The following is a 17,115-nucleotide window of genomic DNA, read 5'->3' on the forward strand; positions in this document are numbered from 1 at the left end:
ATATCATAAGTTATGCGTTAAAATTGTTGAACATTGCATACAATTTAACTAAAGAACTTAAACAACTAGATTTACAACTATATTACTAATGTTTTTAACAAATTTTTTATAACAATGTTAGCATACTTTTGTAATAATTTATGTTTTATATCACAAAATATAGACAATTAAATTTATTTTATGATAAATTTAGAATTAACATAACTTTTAAAAATATAGAGACATCTATACAATTAAATTTTAAGTTAATATATTTTTCTGGATTAGTTCATATTATAAATTATTGTACACTATAAAGCTAAAATTGTTTTATTTGAACTAATCAAGGCTATTTTATAGTATTGTAAACACAGTGTACAGTACTTTAAAGGATATGTACTCATAGTATATCGTGAAAATCGCTTGATTTAATAAACACTTTTATGTGATATTTTACTGTATATTAAAAATATGGTTTTTCTATTTAAATATCATACCATATAATACTTAATACAATAATATTAATTAATTAATGAAAAATTTTATTTCTTTATTTACTTAATATATTTTTTATTTAAAATAAATTATAATATAATAAAATAATTATTTATTTATATATGTTTTAATTTTTAGTATTTATTAAAATAATGTAATACAGTTATATTTAAAGAAATTTTAAAGTTATAAACAATTATTATTTTTAAAAATTAATGTTAAATTATTAAGAATATCCAGTTTGACTAATTTAATACCAAATAATATTAGAATGACATTGAATGGTAATTATAGTGTTTTTATTTAACTTATATACAGAATACTATTAATATACAATTTAATGATATATTTTTATTGATAATTACACTCTATATGAATATATTATATATATTTATTCATAATTTACTATAGACTATAAATAAATCGCTGTTTAGTGTTTATTTCATGCCTAATGACTATAAAAATTCAAAATATAATTAATAATCAATTGTTTTTTATAGATATTTTGTGATATTTTTCTCAATTGTTTATATTATTTAATTGTAAAAATGTTGAGAGAATTTGATTAAACTAAATAATTGGCAAATGTTTTTAAAAAGTTAATTTTATAGCAAAAATGCTTTCAAATTCTGGTATTGCGAAGACAAAAGTGTGTTTAGTTTGTGGCGATAAATCAATCGGTATTTAAAATTAGTTATTATTTTTTAATTAAAAATATTAATTAACATTGATTTAGGTCGTAATTTTGGAGCTCTCACTTGTGAATCGTGTAAAGCATTTTTTAGGCGAAATGCACATAAATTAAAGGTAATACATATAAAATTTCTAATTAATAAAAATTTAAATAATAATTCAAAATTGCTATAGGAATATGAGTGCCATTTTAAAGGGGAATGTCGTATAAATTTATCCACACGAAGATTCTGTAGGACGTGTCGACTGAAAAAATGTTTTATTATCGGTATGAAAGAGGTTTGTGACCAATGATTTAGTTTTTAAGGCAATAGTTATACTTAATCTGATTTTTTTTTAGGAATGGATTCTTAATGACACCGAAAGAGAGACGCGAAGAAATAAAATTAAAACCAAAAGACAAAAGAGATTACAAAATGTGAAAAACAATATTAACAGCGAAACCAATAAAGCAATTATTGAATGCAATACTAATGTCTTGGATATCGACAAAATTTTTGATACAAATTCTCAAAATGATATTATAAATAGTGATATTTTACACTTAAATGGATCATTGAGTTATACAAATGATGAATCAAATATTAGTATTTTTGAAAATACCTCATGTGTTGACTTAATTATATCAAATAGTAATTCAAATTATGATCAAATAACAGAAGACTTGCAATTAAGTGATAGAAATTTTACAGATATTGATATTTCAAATATTATAACCAAAGATAATGATAATGAATGCAATCAACAGATAATTGCTATAAATAAATTCATTTCTTATACTAACAATAGTTTTAATGAAATTGAAACCAAAAAATTGAATGAATTGTTGAGCGCTACTAATCATATGCAGAGACAGTTCATACCGGTGTCGGTCTCCGAGACCACCGATTTTCGCAAAGCTATTGATTTTCTTAAATTCATAGCTGAATCACATATTAAAAAATTGATAAAAATGTGTAAAAATTTGAACTCATTTAAGTTGCTCTGTGAAAGGGATCAATTATCACTGATTAAATTTGGTGCAATTGAAATGATTAAACTCAGAGGAATCTTTTATTATGATTTTATTCACGAATACTATGCTATAAATGAGGTACAGTTTTATAACATTTTATAACAATTTATTAATATTTATTTAGCAATAAAAATTGTATATATTATTTAATATTCATACATTTTTATAGGAAAATAAATCAATAAAATTATATCTAAATTTTTGGAACTTAGCTCCAGTTAATGTTGATGTCTACAAATTGAATAAATCTTATTTGGATAAAATTAAAGATTTATGGGATAACGATCCTATTATTATTGATTTGGTATTATTTATAATTTCATATATTTTAAAAATAATTTTTAATCAATTAATCTTTTTAACTCATCGTATAATTTTGTTTTTAGTTAACTGTTATAATACTATTTAATCCAAACCGTTATAATCTAAAACACAGAGAATTTGTTAGGTATTTGTTATAATCTAATGTCAATTATTGAAAATAATAAATACTTTTAATATTTTTTATAATTAATAGTTTGGAACACAAAATATACATTCAATTACTCGAACGTTATTTACAAATCAAATATCAATCAAAATCTGAGGCTAAGAGACGGCTTACACTACTAGTGAAGACATTTAAACCAATTAAAGAAATTTGTAATTTTGAAGCCAAAAGGATTGTCACCAAATGGATTCATGGATATAGAAATTATCCATTACTTTATGAAGTGTGCAATCAATCATTTAATTAACATTTTATCTATAATAAYATTGTTTTTTTTTAATATTATGTTCAAGTGTTACTATAATTTAAATTGTCAAAATATAAAGCATAAAATAACATAAAATACTACAATTATATTGATCTTTACTATTGATAATTACATATTAAAATTATATTAAATAAGAAAACTTGTATAGACCACAGTATATAGAAACAATTAAAATATTAAATGCATTCAAGACTTTAAAACGAAAATTTTTCATTATTTATTTCATTCAAAATAATGAGCAAATAATTTTATTGCAAATATTTATAAATAAATTATTTATATATGTAAAACACGATGGAAAAATTTTAATTAAATAATAAAACTATTTGTTTTTAGTTAAGATAAGTTTAAAAGATTTTTGATATAACACTGTTTTAAGAAATTTCATAATAAATAAATTCTTATACAGTATTTAATTATAACATTTTAAATATTAGTTAAAGATTAAATGCTTAAATAAACAGTATTTAGGCTAACGCTTAATAAAACTAAATAAAAAGTTTATATTTAGCAAAGTATTACTACAAGTGTTTACTTCAATACATTTGTGTACATAGTATAGTACTGTACAGTATATAATAAACAGTTGTGTAATACACAATGTGTGTAAACCTGTATATTGCATATATTGCTTCAATGTATTTCTACGTTTATACTTAAAAATCAATTAAAAGTGAATATTCAAATAAATCAATAATTTTCTATATAGTACTTTGTTTAATGTATATTTATTTTATACTAAGATATACTATTTTGTACATATGTACCAAGGTAAATTGTTTTGTAATATTTATATATACTTGATGTATGTGACTATGTATACCATGTAATATGTATTAATTATGCTACTTATGAAAATGTACTTGATGCACTAAAGCATTGATTTAATTAATTATATAAATTATAATTGATGATAAAGCCAGATTAAACGATATTATTTTATTTGAGTAATTTTAGTTTTAACTGTTTGTTGCTTAATATAATTAATGTATTGTATTTTATTAGATAAATAATATAAACTAATATTCTGTAGTTTAACTAAATATAAATTATATACTATTAAATAGTATAAATTGTCATATTTTCTAGTATTTAATATATTCAAGACTCAATATATCTAATATTTATTAATTATAGATGAATATAATGCCGGTTAATAAAAACAAACTATGTCTCATATGTGATGATAAGGCCATTGGTATATTTTTTAAATAAATTCAATTTCTATGATATGTTTATGCAGTAAATAATAATTTGTATAATAAATATTTAGGTAAAAATTTTGGTGCCGTTACATGTGAATCGTGTAAAGCATTTTTTAGGAGAAATGCCAACAAATATTCTGTAAACAAATTAACAATTTTTATAATTTTTATAATAGTTTTTTTGTAAATCTAATTTTTCAGGAATATATATGTTATTTTAACGATAATTGTAAAATAAATAAAGTAACAAGGAGATTTTGTAGGACTTGTCGATTGAAAAAGTGTTTCAATGTTGGGATGAGACAGGTATGACAACAAAATAAAACTGTTATCAATACATAGTTTAATATTAAATTAATAAACAATATTTATGTTTTAAGGATTGGATATTAACAGATCAGGAACGGGAAGTCCGTCGCATCAAAATTGAGATCAAAAGAGCAAAGAAAAAACAAAATAAAAAATATAACAAATATATGGATATCTCTAGTAATTCATCACAAGATGGGATCTTCAGTGAAGAGACAAGTAATTCATCACAAGTTGTTTGTAATATTACTACTAATTTAATTGACAACGATATCAATACTACACAACACATGATCATTGATTATATACCAGAAAAGTTGGATTCAATAATTAATATTAATGACGATATGTCAGTAACAGATAAAATACTGGCCATAGAATCACACAATGATAAGACATCACTCATAGAATCTGACATTTTATCATTTAAAACAATATCAAAAACAATATCAAAAACAATGGACGAAACAATTCAAGCTATTATACCTTATAAATCACAGCAAATTGATTTTGATATAAATGTTGATTTTGAACTATCGATTGCAAGACAATTGTTTGATTACAATAATAGTTTGAATAGCAATGAATTGAATCGATTGAATGAGTTGTTGAGTGCCACCAATCACTTACAGCGTCAACACATATCAATTGTAACTGAAGAAAGTTATGATTTTGATACAGCAATCATATGTTTGGTAAATAAATGCGAAAAAGATATACCAGAGTTGGTTAAAATGTGCAAAAGTTTGCGTGCATTCAGTCATATCTGTGAATCGGACAAAATATCACTCCTTAAGTTAGGAATACTTGAAATAATACTCTTAAGGAGTGTCTGTACTTTTGACAAAAATCAAAACAGTTGGATAGTATATGAGGTTAATATTTAATTCATTTGTTATTGTATTTGTTATTATTATATCCAAGAAAAATTAATTTTTTATATAATATATCATATTATACTAATATACGGAATAATAATTTGTAGTTACGATTCATTGAAGCATTTTTGTCTAATACACTATACAGTAAACATATTTTTTATATATAACTATAATTTTTATAAAGGTTATTGTATTAATATATAATACCTGTACTAATAATATACAGTTAAATATAAGTGCTATTTATATAGTTATATAAAATTAATTTAATAAATTTAAAAATTGTGATTTAGGACCAAAATAAGTCAACGCGAATAAAACTGGAGCTTTGGAAAACCAGATCAGATGGAGAATCACTTTATTATAAACACAGCAAATATTTGCAAGAAATACACGACACCATCGATAATGATCCCGTGATTCTTGATTTGGTATATTATAAATATTATTTAATTTTACTTTAATTTATATCACAAAAATGCTAATTTATATATAAATATATATATATATATTAGTTGACTACAATAATGTTATTTAATCCAAACCGACTTCATCTTAAACACAAAGAGGCTGTTAAGTGAGTGACTATTGTAATCATTTATTAATTATAGAAAATATTTTTTTTATTAAATCTGAATAGACTTCAACGATACATTTATTTACATCTACTTAAACGCTATTTATTTTTGAAATACCAGTCCGATTGTGAAGTTAAGATCCGATTATTGACTTTAATGAATAACTTTAAGATAATTCATGAATTGAGCAAAAGTCATGCAAACCATTATGTAAATGATTTTATTATAAAACGTATTTCTTTACCACTACTTTATGAGATCTGTGCCGTTAAGTATTCATAAAAATATATATTTACTGTATTATTAGTAATCATAATCATAATGATAATAATAATCATTGTTATTAAATATTTATAAAAATTATCTTTATTAATCAATTTTTAATTAATTTAATAATAATTTATATTTATTTCACTTTAGTGAAACAAAATATAATATATTAAATTTGCGATATTTAATTATAAAAAATAATGATTAAATAAAATAAATATTATTTGTAGAATATAACAAAATTGTATTAGACATAATTTATTCATTTTTAATTTTAAAATTTCAATACTATTATTTTATCAATTTTTATAATTAAGTTTATATATTAATAATTTTAAAATATAAAATGTCATTTGTTTCAAGCATTAGTAACGCATCGATTATTTGATGAATTTTAAAAAACATTTGGATGTTCAGTGCATATCATAATAAATTGTGTGAATGCGTGTTAAATGTATATAAAAGCAGACAATCCTAATAATATTTTTTATGAGCTCATAGTTATAGAGAAAAAGCATTAATTTAGTAAACAATAATCATATTTTTAAAAATAAAAATTATACAAGTTAATTATTTACATTTTAATAGTCACACTAATACATATTAAAATTATTAAATTTAAGTGATTGAAAATACAGCAATTTTATTTTTACTTTAATAGCGGGAATTTTGCAAAACCCAAGGTTACGCACAATTGCACTAAACATTAGTGCATTAATATAACAAAAATAGATGGCTTATATAGTAGTTATATATTATAGATTCTAACTTAATATTACTATAATGTAGTAATGAATAATACAATAGCAGTTATATTATATTAATATACAGCAAAACATTTCACTATAACTAATTAAGGTATCAATTGAAGGTAGTTATTTAAACGCAAATATATTAGTGTTATAAATATACTTGAATTAAATTAATAATATTATTAAATTAAATAAATTGGTTGTATATTTTATTTATTAAAACTGATGTACAACTTATATTAATGAATATTAAAATAAATTAGATAATTCAAATACTATTTATTAAACAATTAATACTGTAAATATCTAATAATAAATTAAACTGCTAATTTTTTTTAATATTTATGTCACCATTTTATACAAAAATTCTAATAGTTGCAATATATTTCCTATTATATATAAATATCATTTATACAGTAAAATTAATGATTTAAATAGTTATTTGCGGTTATTACACATAATTATGCAGAAAATGATTTTAAGATGAATTTTAGTGTGTTTGGATAATTAAAATTTTAAACTATTGATAGTTTCATGTGGTAACTAATGATAATATTTATCCGATTAAAAATAAATTAAAAGATAGAATATATTAATTGCATATTAATATAATTTCCTTACAATTTTTTGCTGTTGATATTACTTATACATAAAAAATTTAACATTGAGAAAATCTTAATATAAAAATACATTTATTTAACGTAAGGTCGACAATGAATTAAAAGTAAATTGAATTAACGATTTTATTAATAACAATTATAACGTAGCCATTTATTTGCGATATAAAACATCAAAATTGTATATATATATATGTGTGTGTGTGTGTGACCTGTCTTTATAAGTTATGGTCCAACGTGCAGAAGGACATGCCTTATACTCATTAAAAATTAAAAAATGATTTAATTGGGATTTGAACTCGGCACATACAGTTTAGTAATCGAATAGTTATAATGTTCCGTTCTTATAAAAATTAATTAATCTATATTATAGATTCTATAAAGTATATACAATTTGTCGTTTTTCAATAAGAAAATTAATTTATAAATTTTTAAAAAAGTATTAAATTTATTAATTTTATTTTGTACTCATTTTATGAATTTAAAAGTGTGCCTGACAAATTATATCTGATAACAGGTTATATAAATTGTGTTTGCAATGTATATACAGTAATAATAATTATAAAATTTGTACATTTCATACTTGAATATTTCTGTACTTAAACACTATACATTGAAAGTACATTTAAGTGCTAAATATAAAAACATACAGTAAATTGTTGTTAATATCTTAAAAAAGAAAAAGTATACTAGTTTTCTATTAAATATATACACATTTTTGTCATTTTTATTTTGTATTTTATAATTTTCAACATTACTACCTCCAAAATAACAATATCTTATTAAACAATCATTAATATTTTAATCTGAATAAACAATTTTATATGAAAAATTAATGTCAGTGTATATGTAAGTAAGTGTACTTGATGATACATTTTTGTTTGTTTGTTCATGTGACATTAATCAATTTATAATAATAATAATAATGTTTTATATTGTACTGAAGTGATATTATACAACATTATAAATAATATTTTATTTTTATAATAAACATTTTTATTATAAGCAATCATAAATAATTTTTTTTTTATCTTAATTTTTTAATTTAATAGTAATATAATTTGTGCTCAAATAAAACAATTTTTATTTTACTGTATATTATAATTATTTTTAAAGTTAAGAATTATGTATTCAAAATTGAAATTTACATAAAATATTTTTTAAATTTGTTTTTGCGACTTTTTTGTATTTTAAAATCAACATAGTTATTTTTTATTATTTATATATTATATTATTTAAAAAATTAATTTAAGCAATTTATCAATATATGATATTTAATAATAACGAGTGAAATGAATCAAATGTTTTCCTATTGCTTATCGCAATAATTTCTATATACTGTAGATATTACTATTGACGCTATTATTGAATAAAATGTTATTAAATGCAAAAGTGCTTCACTATGAATGTACTAATTTATCAGTAATATTATCTAGAAATTTATTTTGTTGTTTAAAAAAATATGGAAACTTATAACTAGTAGATTACTTTTATTGTAATTAATGAAAAAATCCATATTTATTATATATTGATATACCTGTTAATTACCATAATATAAGCGACAAATAATAATTTTCATTGTTTTATTAATAAATATTTATTTAGAAAATATTATTCAACAAAAAATAAAATTTACTACTTTTTATTATATTATTGATGATATGTCGGATAAAGAGGTAACAAAATTATGTGGTATATGTGGTGATAAAGCGCATGGTATGTGTCCAATATTTTATCAAAATTTTAATTAATTAATTTTATTTGCAATGCCCCCGTGCCCTTAACTGGGTACAGTTGACTTATTTTAGGTGCAATTTTAATTTGTTATTAATATTGTTTGTTTTGTTATTTTAAAGGTTACAATTTCAATGCCGTTACATGTGAGTCATGTAAAGCATTTTTTCGAAGAAATGCATTGAGAAAAAAAGTATTAATTTAATAAATTTTAAATAAATTATATTATTACTATATTTAAAATGATTTTTTAATTAATACATATTTTAGGAATTTAAGTGTCCATTTGAAGGCAATTGTAAAATAGATTCTGTGACCCGAAAATTCTGTAAAAAATGTCGATTAAAAAAATGTTTCGATATTGGAATGAAAAAAGTTTGTCTATTTTTATATCAATTATTTTTATATTAATATATAATTTATTATTTTTTAATTTAAAATATATTAGGAATGGATTCTTTCGGAAGACGAGAAGCAAACCTTAAGGAATAAGATCGCAGAGAATCGCCGAAAACGGACCAACTCTTCAAAAGTGGCCAAAGTTGCCGACTCTACGACCACTACCTATCAATTTCCAAATGTCGTACAACTTATTCATCACAATCCAAGCGCTTATGATATGACTTCAAGTGATGGACCAGTAGTAACACAATCACCTGTAAAGATAAGCGCACAACAAGACATTGAAATGAATTCAATTATCAAATACGCTGACAATTCAATGATCACAAGTTCAACGGTTGAACCAAAATATATGCCAGAATTGCAACAGGTATTTGCAGAGGCCAGTCATAATTGCTCTGTTATGCCATCATATACTTCAAATCCACTCAAACCCTTCAACATTGAATTGTCTGATTGTACAAAATGTGTGAACAATTTGAATACAAAAAATGATGATTTCACACACATTACAAATTTAGATAACAATTATATAAATATTACATCTGAAGTACAAACTAATTCAAATCAGTGCTCTGTCATCACCGATGCCTCCATAGAGACCATTAAAAATATATGTATTGAAAGTATAGGCGCTTTTGCTTCAAAACCAAATGAAATGAAGACTGAAATGATTGAAAATAACAACAAATATAATGGAATTTCTGACTCTGTTTATCAAAAGGCTATTGAAATGGAGTTCTCGTCCATACCTTTCAAAGAGTTCTCAGTCGAAGAGTTTAACCGATTTGAGTCTTTTAGGATCAATGAATTGAGAACAGCTATCATTGATCTTAATAATCGTGTTTATGGAAAATGCAATAATAATTATCAAATTACTAATGAAGTCAATGATGTTATTGATGTGACTAAACTATTGGCTATGAAATGTGATCAAGCAATTAGAAAATTAGTAGTTATGTCTAAAAAGATAAATTCATTTGGATCATTATGTCAGCATGATCAAATTGCACTCATGAAAGCCGGGTGCTTTGAAATGCTTATCATTAGATCCATTCAAAATTATAACTATGAACACGATTATTGGGCAGTTATTATGGTATTATAAATTTATTTTAGTGATTAGTATATTAATAATAATATTATATTAACAGTATATTAATTTTGCAATTAATCTATTTTAGGACCAGAATAATGTAACTAAATTGAAACTTGAAGTTTTTAAACAATATCAAAAAGGAAATTTATATGAAGCTCATAGAAAATTTATGCATACATTTAAAGAGGAATGGGATAAAGATCATACTGTCCTAGATTTGGTATTTTAATTTGTTATTATTAATTATCCAAATGTTTTTAATCCAATCTATCTATTTTAAATTATATATAAATCTATAGTTAACGGCAATATTATTGTTTACACCGGAACGACCAAATATAATGCATAGAGAGATAATTAAGTAAGTATTTTGTTATTTTAATTCAGTATAATATTATTATAATTTACTTATTATGTAAATATTTTAAACACAATAAATAAATGACATTTTTCAGATTATAATATTATCTAATTGCAATCTTAATTAGTCAAAAATATTAAATATTTTGTTTACATATGCAACTTAAAAATAGAGGCAAATGATAAAATTGCTATTTTATACAAACTATCTGCAATATAATATTTAATGTATAATATTTTATTATAATATTAAGAATTATATAATAATGTTTATTTTAAATTATTAAATCTTTAGAATATTGTATTAATTTTTATTTAATATTTTATTATAGACTCGAACAGCAAACATATATGTATTTACTTCAACGCTATTTGATATCAAAATATCAGAATAAATGTGAAGCGAAACTGAAATTCTTGCGATTAATGAGTAATTTAGAAGAATTACATATTCTTAATGAAAAACACGTAAAAATATATCTAGAAGTCGATCCTCAAGACGTGGGACCACTTCTTATTGAGATTCTTGATCTCAATCCTTACACCAATAGTACTCTACAAGTGTTGTAACAAAAATTACAATAATTTTTGGATTTATAGCATTTAAATAAATTAAAGATTAATCATTTAATTTATATAGTTTAATAACTAACACTTTTTATATACCATTCATAAAAATATATTTGACATTTTATTATTTATAAAATATTTTTTATAATGTGTTTAAATATTTTATAAATCAATTTTTTATTATAAATATATAATTAGTCAGACATTAGCCAAAATGATGTATTTTGTAAACCAGTAATATAAATAATATTGAGTATATGATATTATTTATTATAAGTAAATAGATATCAAATTTCCAATTAAATAATATTAAAGATATCTTTATTACATTTTAAAACATAATGTATTGGTTTAATTTTATTCCAAGTATATTAAGATTATATAAGTTGCTCAACGTCTATTTTTATTTACCTAAAAAATTGTCAATAATGTATATAAATTTGTAATTTTTATCTAATAATATATTTAAAAAATTAATAGTTATTTTTAATAATATATTGATAACATCAATATTTTGTCTAAAATATATTTAGTATAATACTGTAATACTAAATCTTAAAATAACTTGGTTAATAAAAGACAAAAAAATCATTAAAATGTTGAGTGAAATAATCTTAAATTACACTCATTATAATCACTTCATAAAAATGTTTCTTTTTTGACTTTTTGTCAAATGATAATAAAAAAAGTTTTAAAACACAATCTATTTTTAGAATATATTCTTTGGAGTAGTTATTTGATAAAAAAGTTTTTATTTTAGAGAAAGTATACATAAAATTCAAGTCAAGTCAGTAAGTATAGTATAAGTCACATACTTTTGTGAGAAATATACACAACACTCTCTGATGACTTTAATTTTACAATTTCTCTGACAGTTTAGTTATATAAATCATTTTTTCGTTAAAAAGAGATGACTTTCCCAGTTTAGTAACACATTATTGGCTTAATTTACTACTACTTTGTAGCATATTTTTTGAGCCCAAGAAAAACAATTTTTTTTTTTTAAATAAAATTCATTTTATGTTTTTACAAGTTTCACAAAAAGGTAACAAAACATGTCTTGTATTACTAAAAGTTATTGAGAAGTTTTGATAAATTATTGACAATAAATTTCAATCTTTTATTTTAATTTATTGAGATTATTGTTAATAAGAGATGTTTTGATATTTTTAAGTATATGTTTTGTAATAAATTAAAGATTTACTATTTTTAATTTTTATAATAATTTGTTCCATATTTAAGATTAAATTAATGAGATATTAAAATTATTGTTGATTTAATTATGATTTAGTTATTTTGGGATATAGACTGTAAATCTATAAATTTGCTGAAAATCTTATAATACTGTATAAGTGATGTCGTGCTGTTTGCCCACAAAAAACTCATCAAAAGTAAATATAATAAGAGTTTGTATATTAAATGATAATAATTAATAATTAAAATAATTTTTAGTCAACTAAGATATATATTGGAAATATACCTGAAAATTGCACAGTCGATCAATTATGTGAATTATTTTCCAAATATGGACGGGTAGAGGAATGTGATGTTATCAAAAATTATGGATTTGTGGTCAGATTTACTAATTATTTTTCTTACAATTCAATATAACAAATAAAGTTATTTAAAATGATTTAATTTATTTAATATAAATATATACTGTATATCAATAGTTATATTGTTTTACTTTGATAGCATATGTCATCAGAAGTGGAGACAAAAACAGCTATACAAGAGCTAAATGGTTATGAATTTATGGGAAGTAAGCTATCGGTTGCCATAAGCCATAGTAAAGTAAGACCTAAACCAGGTATGAAATATTATTTTTAAAATTATTTACAAACTTGAAACTGTATATCACATAAAGGTTTACTAATTTTGTATTAATTATAATAATTTATACAATAAATCATTTGTTTCTAGTCATTGATTCTTTGGTTTTATTAAATTAATTTATAATTTAAATATAAAAATTAAAATTACAAACTTTAATAAAATTATAAGGTATGGGAGGAAAGTCACAGTGTTATCGGTGCGGTCGAATCGGTCACTGGTCAAAGGAATGTCCGCGTAATTTGGCCGAACGGGTTCGCGGGTCTATATATCAATATAATCGGTACTACCCTTATGGCAATCCACGCGTATATTCAGCTCTTTATGAGCGACCTTTTGATACACGCGATCACTATCAACGGCTAGACTATTACCGCGATTTCATTGAAGTCTATAACCGCAATAGACATCCCTTTCCTGGACCTTATGAACGCAGATTTCCACCAGACATTTATCGAAGATCCGAACAATTATTTAGGCGCTCAATACCGGAGCCAGTATTTGATGATTACTGTGAACGTAGATTAAGGGGAAGGTATTCACCCCTTTAATACTATATTTTATAAAAGAGAGAGAGAGTTATGCAAATTGTTGATATAATTATAATTATTGTAAAGAATTTACCGCATAATTACATAAATATGTAAATTATGATTATAATAATTATTAAATAAATCATAGAATCGTTTATAAACGTATAATCTATTAATTTGTCAATACATTGATGAGTGCATATCTCTCATTAGTTTAATATACCGGTAATACTTAAATATGTTAAAAATTGCAATATATATATATAACACATATCCAAATGAACGAAAAATTCCAACGTAAGTATTAACAAAAGATAATGAATTTAAATAAATATTATATTAAAAGTAATTTAAATTTGTTATCATTATTATGTAATATAAAGGTGTTATCGATTTGATAATAGAACTTCAAATTAATTTAAGTCACATTTTTATTATTTATATTATAAATTATTTTGAATTCCTATAGCGATAATATAAATTTATATAATATTCTTTAGTAAATAATTTGAAAACAAGTTGTTTAGAAAATAATTTATTAAATATAATAAAAAATTAATTTTCTATTAAGTTATATATTTATTAAAATACAGCTTATCTTTAACTTAAAAATATAAATAGAAAAAAATTTTACTGAAATAATTTATAATAATAAAAATCTTTTACTCTTTTTTGAGTTCTTTTAATTGTAAAAGTCTTTCCAATTCTACTTCTAATTCATTTTGAGTGCATTTAAAGTGACGTTTAAACCAAAATGTTTTCAAATCAATCAAAGTTTGACTTAAAAGTGTTTTTTTATTTACTCTTCCGAAAAACAAATGACCAGTGAATGGAAATTTCGGTAAATCTTGATTTGATATAATATATGATTGCATGAAAAGTCCGCAATAATTAAAACATTCTGTAAAAGATTTTTTAAGAATATGTTGTCTGTCTTCGGCGGCCAAAACCATTTGTAATCTCAAATCTGTTATATCTTTTTGTGGAAATATTTTGCGATTTTTTATTATATCAGAAATAAGACGTTTTTCTTGTGTTGAAATCTCCAAACGTTTGGAAACAGTCTTCAGATCAGTCTCTGAATGAATCAATGCAGCGAATAGAGTACACGGATCCCAATCAGTAATATATCTTGAGAGGACACCACTGACAAGTCGATCGACAACTTCATTGAATTCAATTAAATTAGGCGCTGATGTAAATCCTAAATAAGATCCCATTTCTAATTCACTAAACATTATATTTATTACATGTTTGCAGTCTTTCAAAACCAAAATTTTTTTCATTTCAGTCCATATTCTTTGTCCACTCGTTTGCCTCAAAACCGGCAAATTGTCTCTAATTGTTGTCAACACTTGTGATTCATGTCCAGCATTAGGACTGTAAAGACAATGAAATCTAAAGTATCTAAATATTGTGATAACGTTTTGACGTATAGGAGACTCAGCGCCGGCAACAAAACGGATCACATTATTGTTGAGATCGTTAAGACCGCCGACATAATCAAATAGTTGTCCATCAAATGATAAATACATTGCATTTATAGTAAAATCTCTGACTAAAGCATCTGTATATGAATATTATCTCATAAATTACAGATATATTAAAATCTTAACTAAAGTTATGACTTAAAGTCAAACCTAATCTCCAGTCGTTAAGAAAAATTGGTTTTCCGGGCCTTTCATCCGTCCATTTGTGTAAAGAAGTTATTTCATAGTTATGTTTGTCATAAACACGAGTAAAAACTGTTCCGTTTCGGTGACCTTAAGATTATCAAAACATTGATTAAAAACTCAGACAATAAAACAATATATTAGACACTATTTATAATACCGGAAGAAAATTTCAAAACCCATATATTTGCTTCATTTCTTTGAAGACATTAAATCAATAATTTATTTAATTAATTAAATATAATCTATAATTAGTATTAACTCTTATAAAACCTAATTATGTTATTCATCTGATCCGGCGTTGCATTAGTGGCCAAATCAAAGTCTTTCGGTGGCAAACCTGACAATAGATCCCGAACTGCACCGCCGGTCATACGCTGTTTGGATTACAACCAGATATTAGACATCCAAATGATTGATGGCTTACAATACCAGTTGATATCCATTAGTGGTAAACAACTTCTCAAGAAATTTCAATTCACGTGTTTTCACCGTTTCTTTGAATATCGAAATTTGTTTTGAATTTCGATTAAAAAGTTTATCAATGAATACAATGTTTTCATTACATCTCAACTCATTTGATCCAAAACTACAAAAACGACGAATAATTGTCTTAAAAATCATTAAATTATTTCAAAAAATTATATCAAATATTAATAAATAAAATTCAAATTAATTACAAAAACTTTTTCACGTATTTTCAAAACACAAACATATGTTTTATTGACAATAATATTGAATTTATAGCGACATCTCTTTAAAACATTTAATTGAATTCAAATTTTTATAAAAATAATATTTTATTAAAAAAACAATATTTCATATATACTTAAGTTTAATAACTTTTTGAATTATTATACATTAATGCTTAAAATTTTATATTATTTAAAACAGGGTTAAATAAGGTTTTGGATTTTAGGGGAGTCTAGGGGGGGATCAACTTACAAAAAATCTGAGGGGGTCTAAGGTGGGTGTAGTTTTATTGCAATTTTAAACTGCAATTTTATAAAAAAAATTCAAAATCAAAAGGGGCTAAAATAAAGCCTTACCCCACCCTACCCTTGCTTAACCCTGATAAATATATAATCACTTTTTAGGTAATATTTAGTTATTTTTTAAAACTTAACCACATTAATAGGAACTTGGTTTTTATAATCTAATAATAAGTAATTAAATCATTTAAAATAAGTATTTTATTATATCAATATTATTTTTTTTAATTATATATATATATATATATATAAATTTATATATATGAAGCTGTTTTGACAGCCCATTTATAATCAAATATTAATTATTTACACATTTAGTAATCAAATTTGTGACAATTTTATGACATTTTATAAAAAAATTAAATTA

At 22.5% G+C, this 17,115-nt stretch overlaps 5 protein-coding genes across 5 annotated transcripts; 4 read left to right on the forward strand and 1 right to left on the reverse strand.

The window, feature by feature from the left end:
• The first annotated feature begins 993 nt into the window (after window positions 1-993).
• Window positions 994-2,919, forward strand: LOC128966380 (vitamin D3 receptor-like). Its single transcript, XM_054313229.1, has 6 exons — window positions 994-1,154; window positions 1,211-1,281; window positions 1,342-1,446; window positions 1,508-2,260; window positions 2,569-2,630; window positions 2,700-2,919. Exons 1-6 carry the CDS (start codon window positions 1,091-1,093, stop codon window positions 2,917-2,919), a joined length of 1,275 nt encoding a protein of 424 aa, XP_054169204.1. The 5' UTR covers window positions 994-1,090.
• Window positions 2,920-4,442: 1,523 nt separating this feature from the next.
• Window positions 4,443-6,195, forward strand: LOC128966381 (uncharacterized). Its single transcript, XM_054313230.1, has 5 exons — window positions 4,443-4,451; window positions 4,526-5,329; window positions 5,629-5,766; window positions 5,851-5,912; window positions 5,976-6,195. The coding sequence occupies exons 1-5, from the start codon at window positions 4,443-4,445 to the stop codon at window positions 6,193-6,195; spliced, it is 1,233 nt and encodes a 410-aa protein (XP_054169205.1).
• A 3,018-nt stretch (window positions 6,196-9,213) lies between these two features.
• LOC128951655 (nuclear hormone receptor HR96-like) lies at window positions 9,214-11,810 on the forward strand. Its single transcript, XM_054296902.1, has 7 exons — window positions 9,214-9,268; window positions 9,409-9,479; window positions 9,557-9,661; window positions 9,735-10,787; window positions 10,873-11,007; window positions 11,087-11,148; window positions 11,480-11,810. Exons 1-7 carry the CDS (start codon window positions 9,214-9,216, stop codon window positions 11,715-11,717), a joined length of 1,719 nt encoding a protein of 572 aa, XP_054152877.1. The 3' UTR covers window positions 11,718-11,810.
• Window positions 11,811-13,072: 1,262 nt separating this feature from the next.
• On the forward strand, window positions 13,073-14,500 carry LOC128966382 (RNA-binding protein 4B-like). Its single transcript, XM_054313231.1, has 5 exons — window positions 13,073-13,108; window positions 13,170-13,289; window positions 13,413-13,527; window positions 13,722-14,085; window positions 14,467-14,500. The coding sequence occupies exons 1-5, from the start codon at window positions 13,073-13,075 to the stop codon at window positions 14,498-14,500; spliced, it is 669 nt and encodes a 222-aa protein (XP_054169206.1).
• A 245-nt stretch (window positions 14,501-14,745) lies between these two features.
• On the reverse strand, window positions 14,746-16,395 carry LOC128966383 (CCA tRNA nucleotidyltransferase 1, mitochondrial-like). Its single transcript, XM_054313232.1, has 5 exons — window positions 16,189-16,395; window positions 16,030-16,133; window positions 15,917-15,954; window positions 15,724-15,846; window positions 14,746-15,650 (listed from the first exon to the last, which is right to left on the reverse strand). The coding sequence occupies exons 1-5, from the start codon at window positions 16,378-16,380 to the stop codon at window positions 14,746-14,748; spliced, it is 1,362 nt and encodes a 453-aa protein (XP_054169207.1). The 5' UTR covers window positions 16,381-16,395.
• Window positions 16,396-17,115: the final 720 nt, after the last annotated feature.

This window comes from Oppia nitens, unplaced genomic scaffold (assembly GCF_028296485.1).
Source record: "Oppia nitens isolate AA-2021 unplaced genomic scaffold, nextdenovo-longstitch-racon4-pilon3 scaffold1_pilon_pilon_pilon, whole genome shotgun sequence".
NCBI classification, from domain to species: domain Eukaryota; kingdom Metazoa; phylum Arthropoda; class Arachnida; order Sarcoptiformes; family Oppiidae; genus Oppia; species Oppia nitens.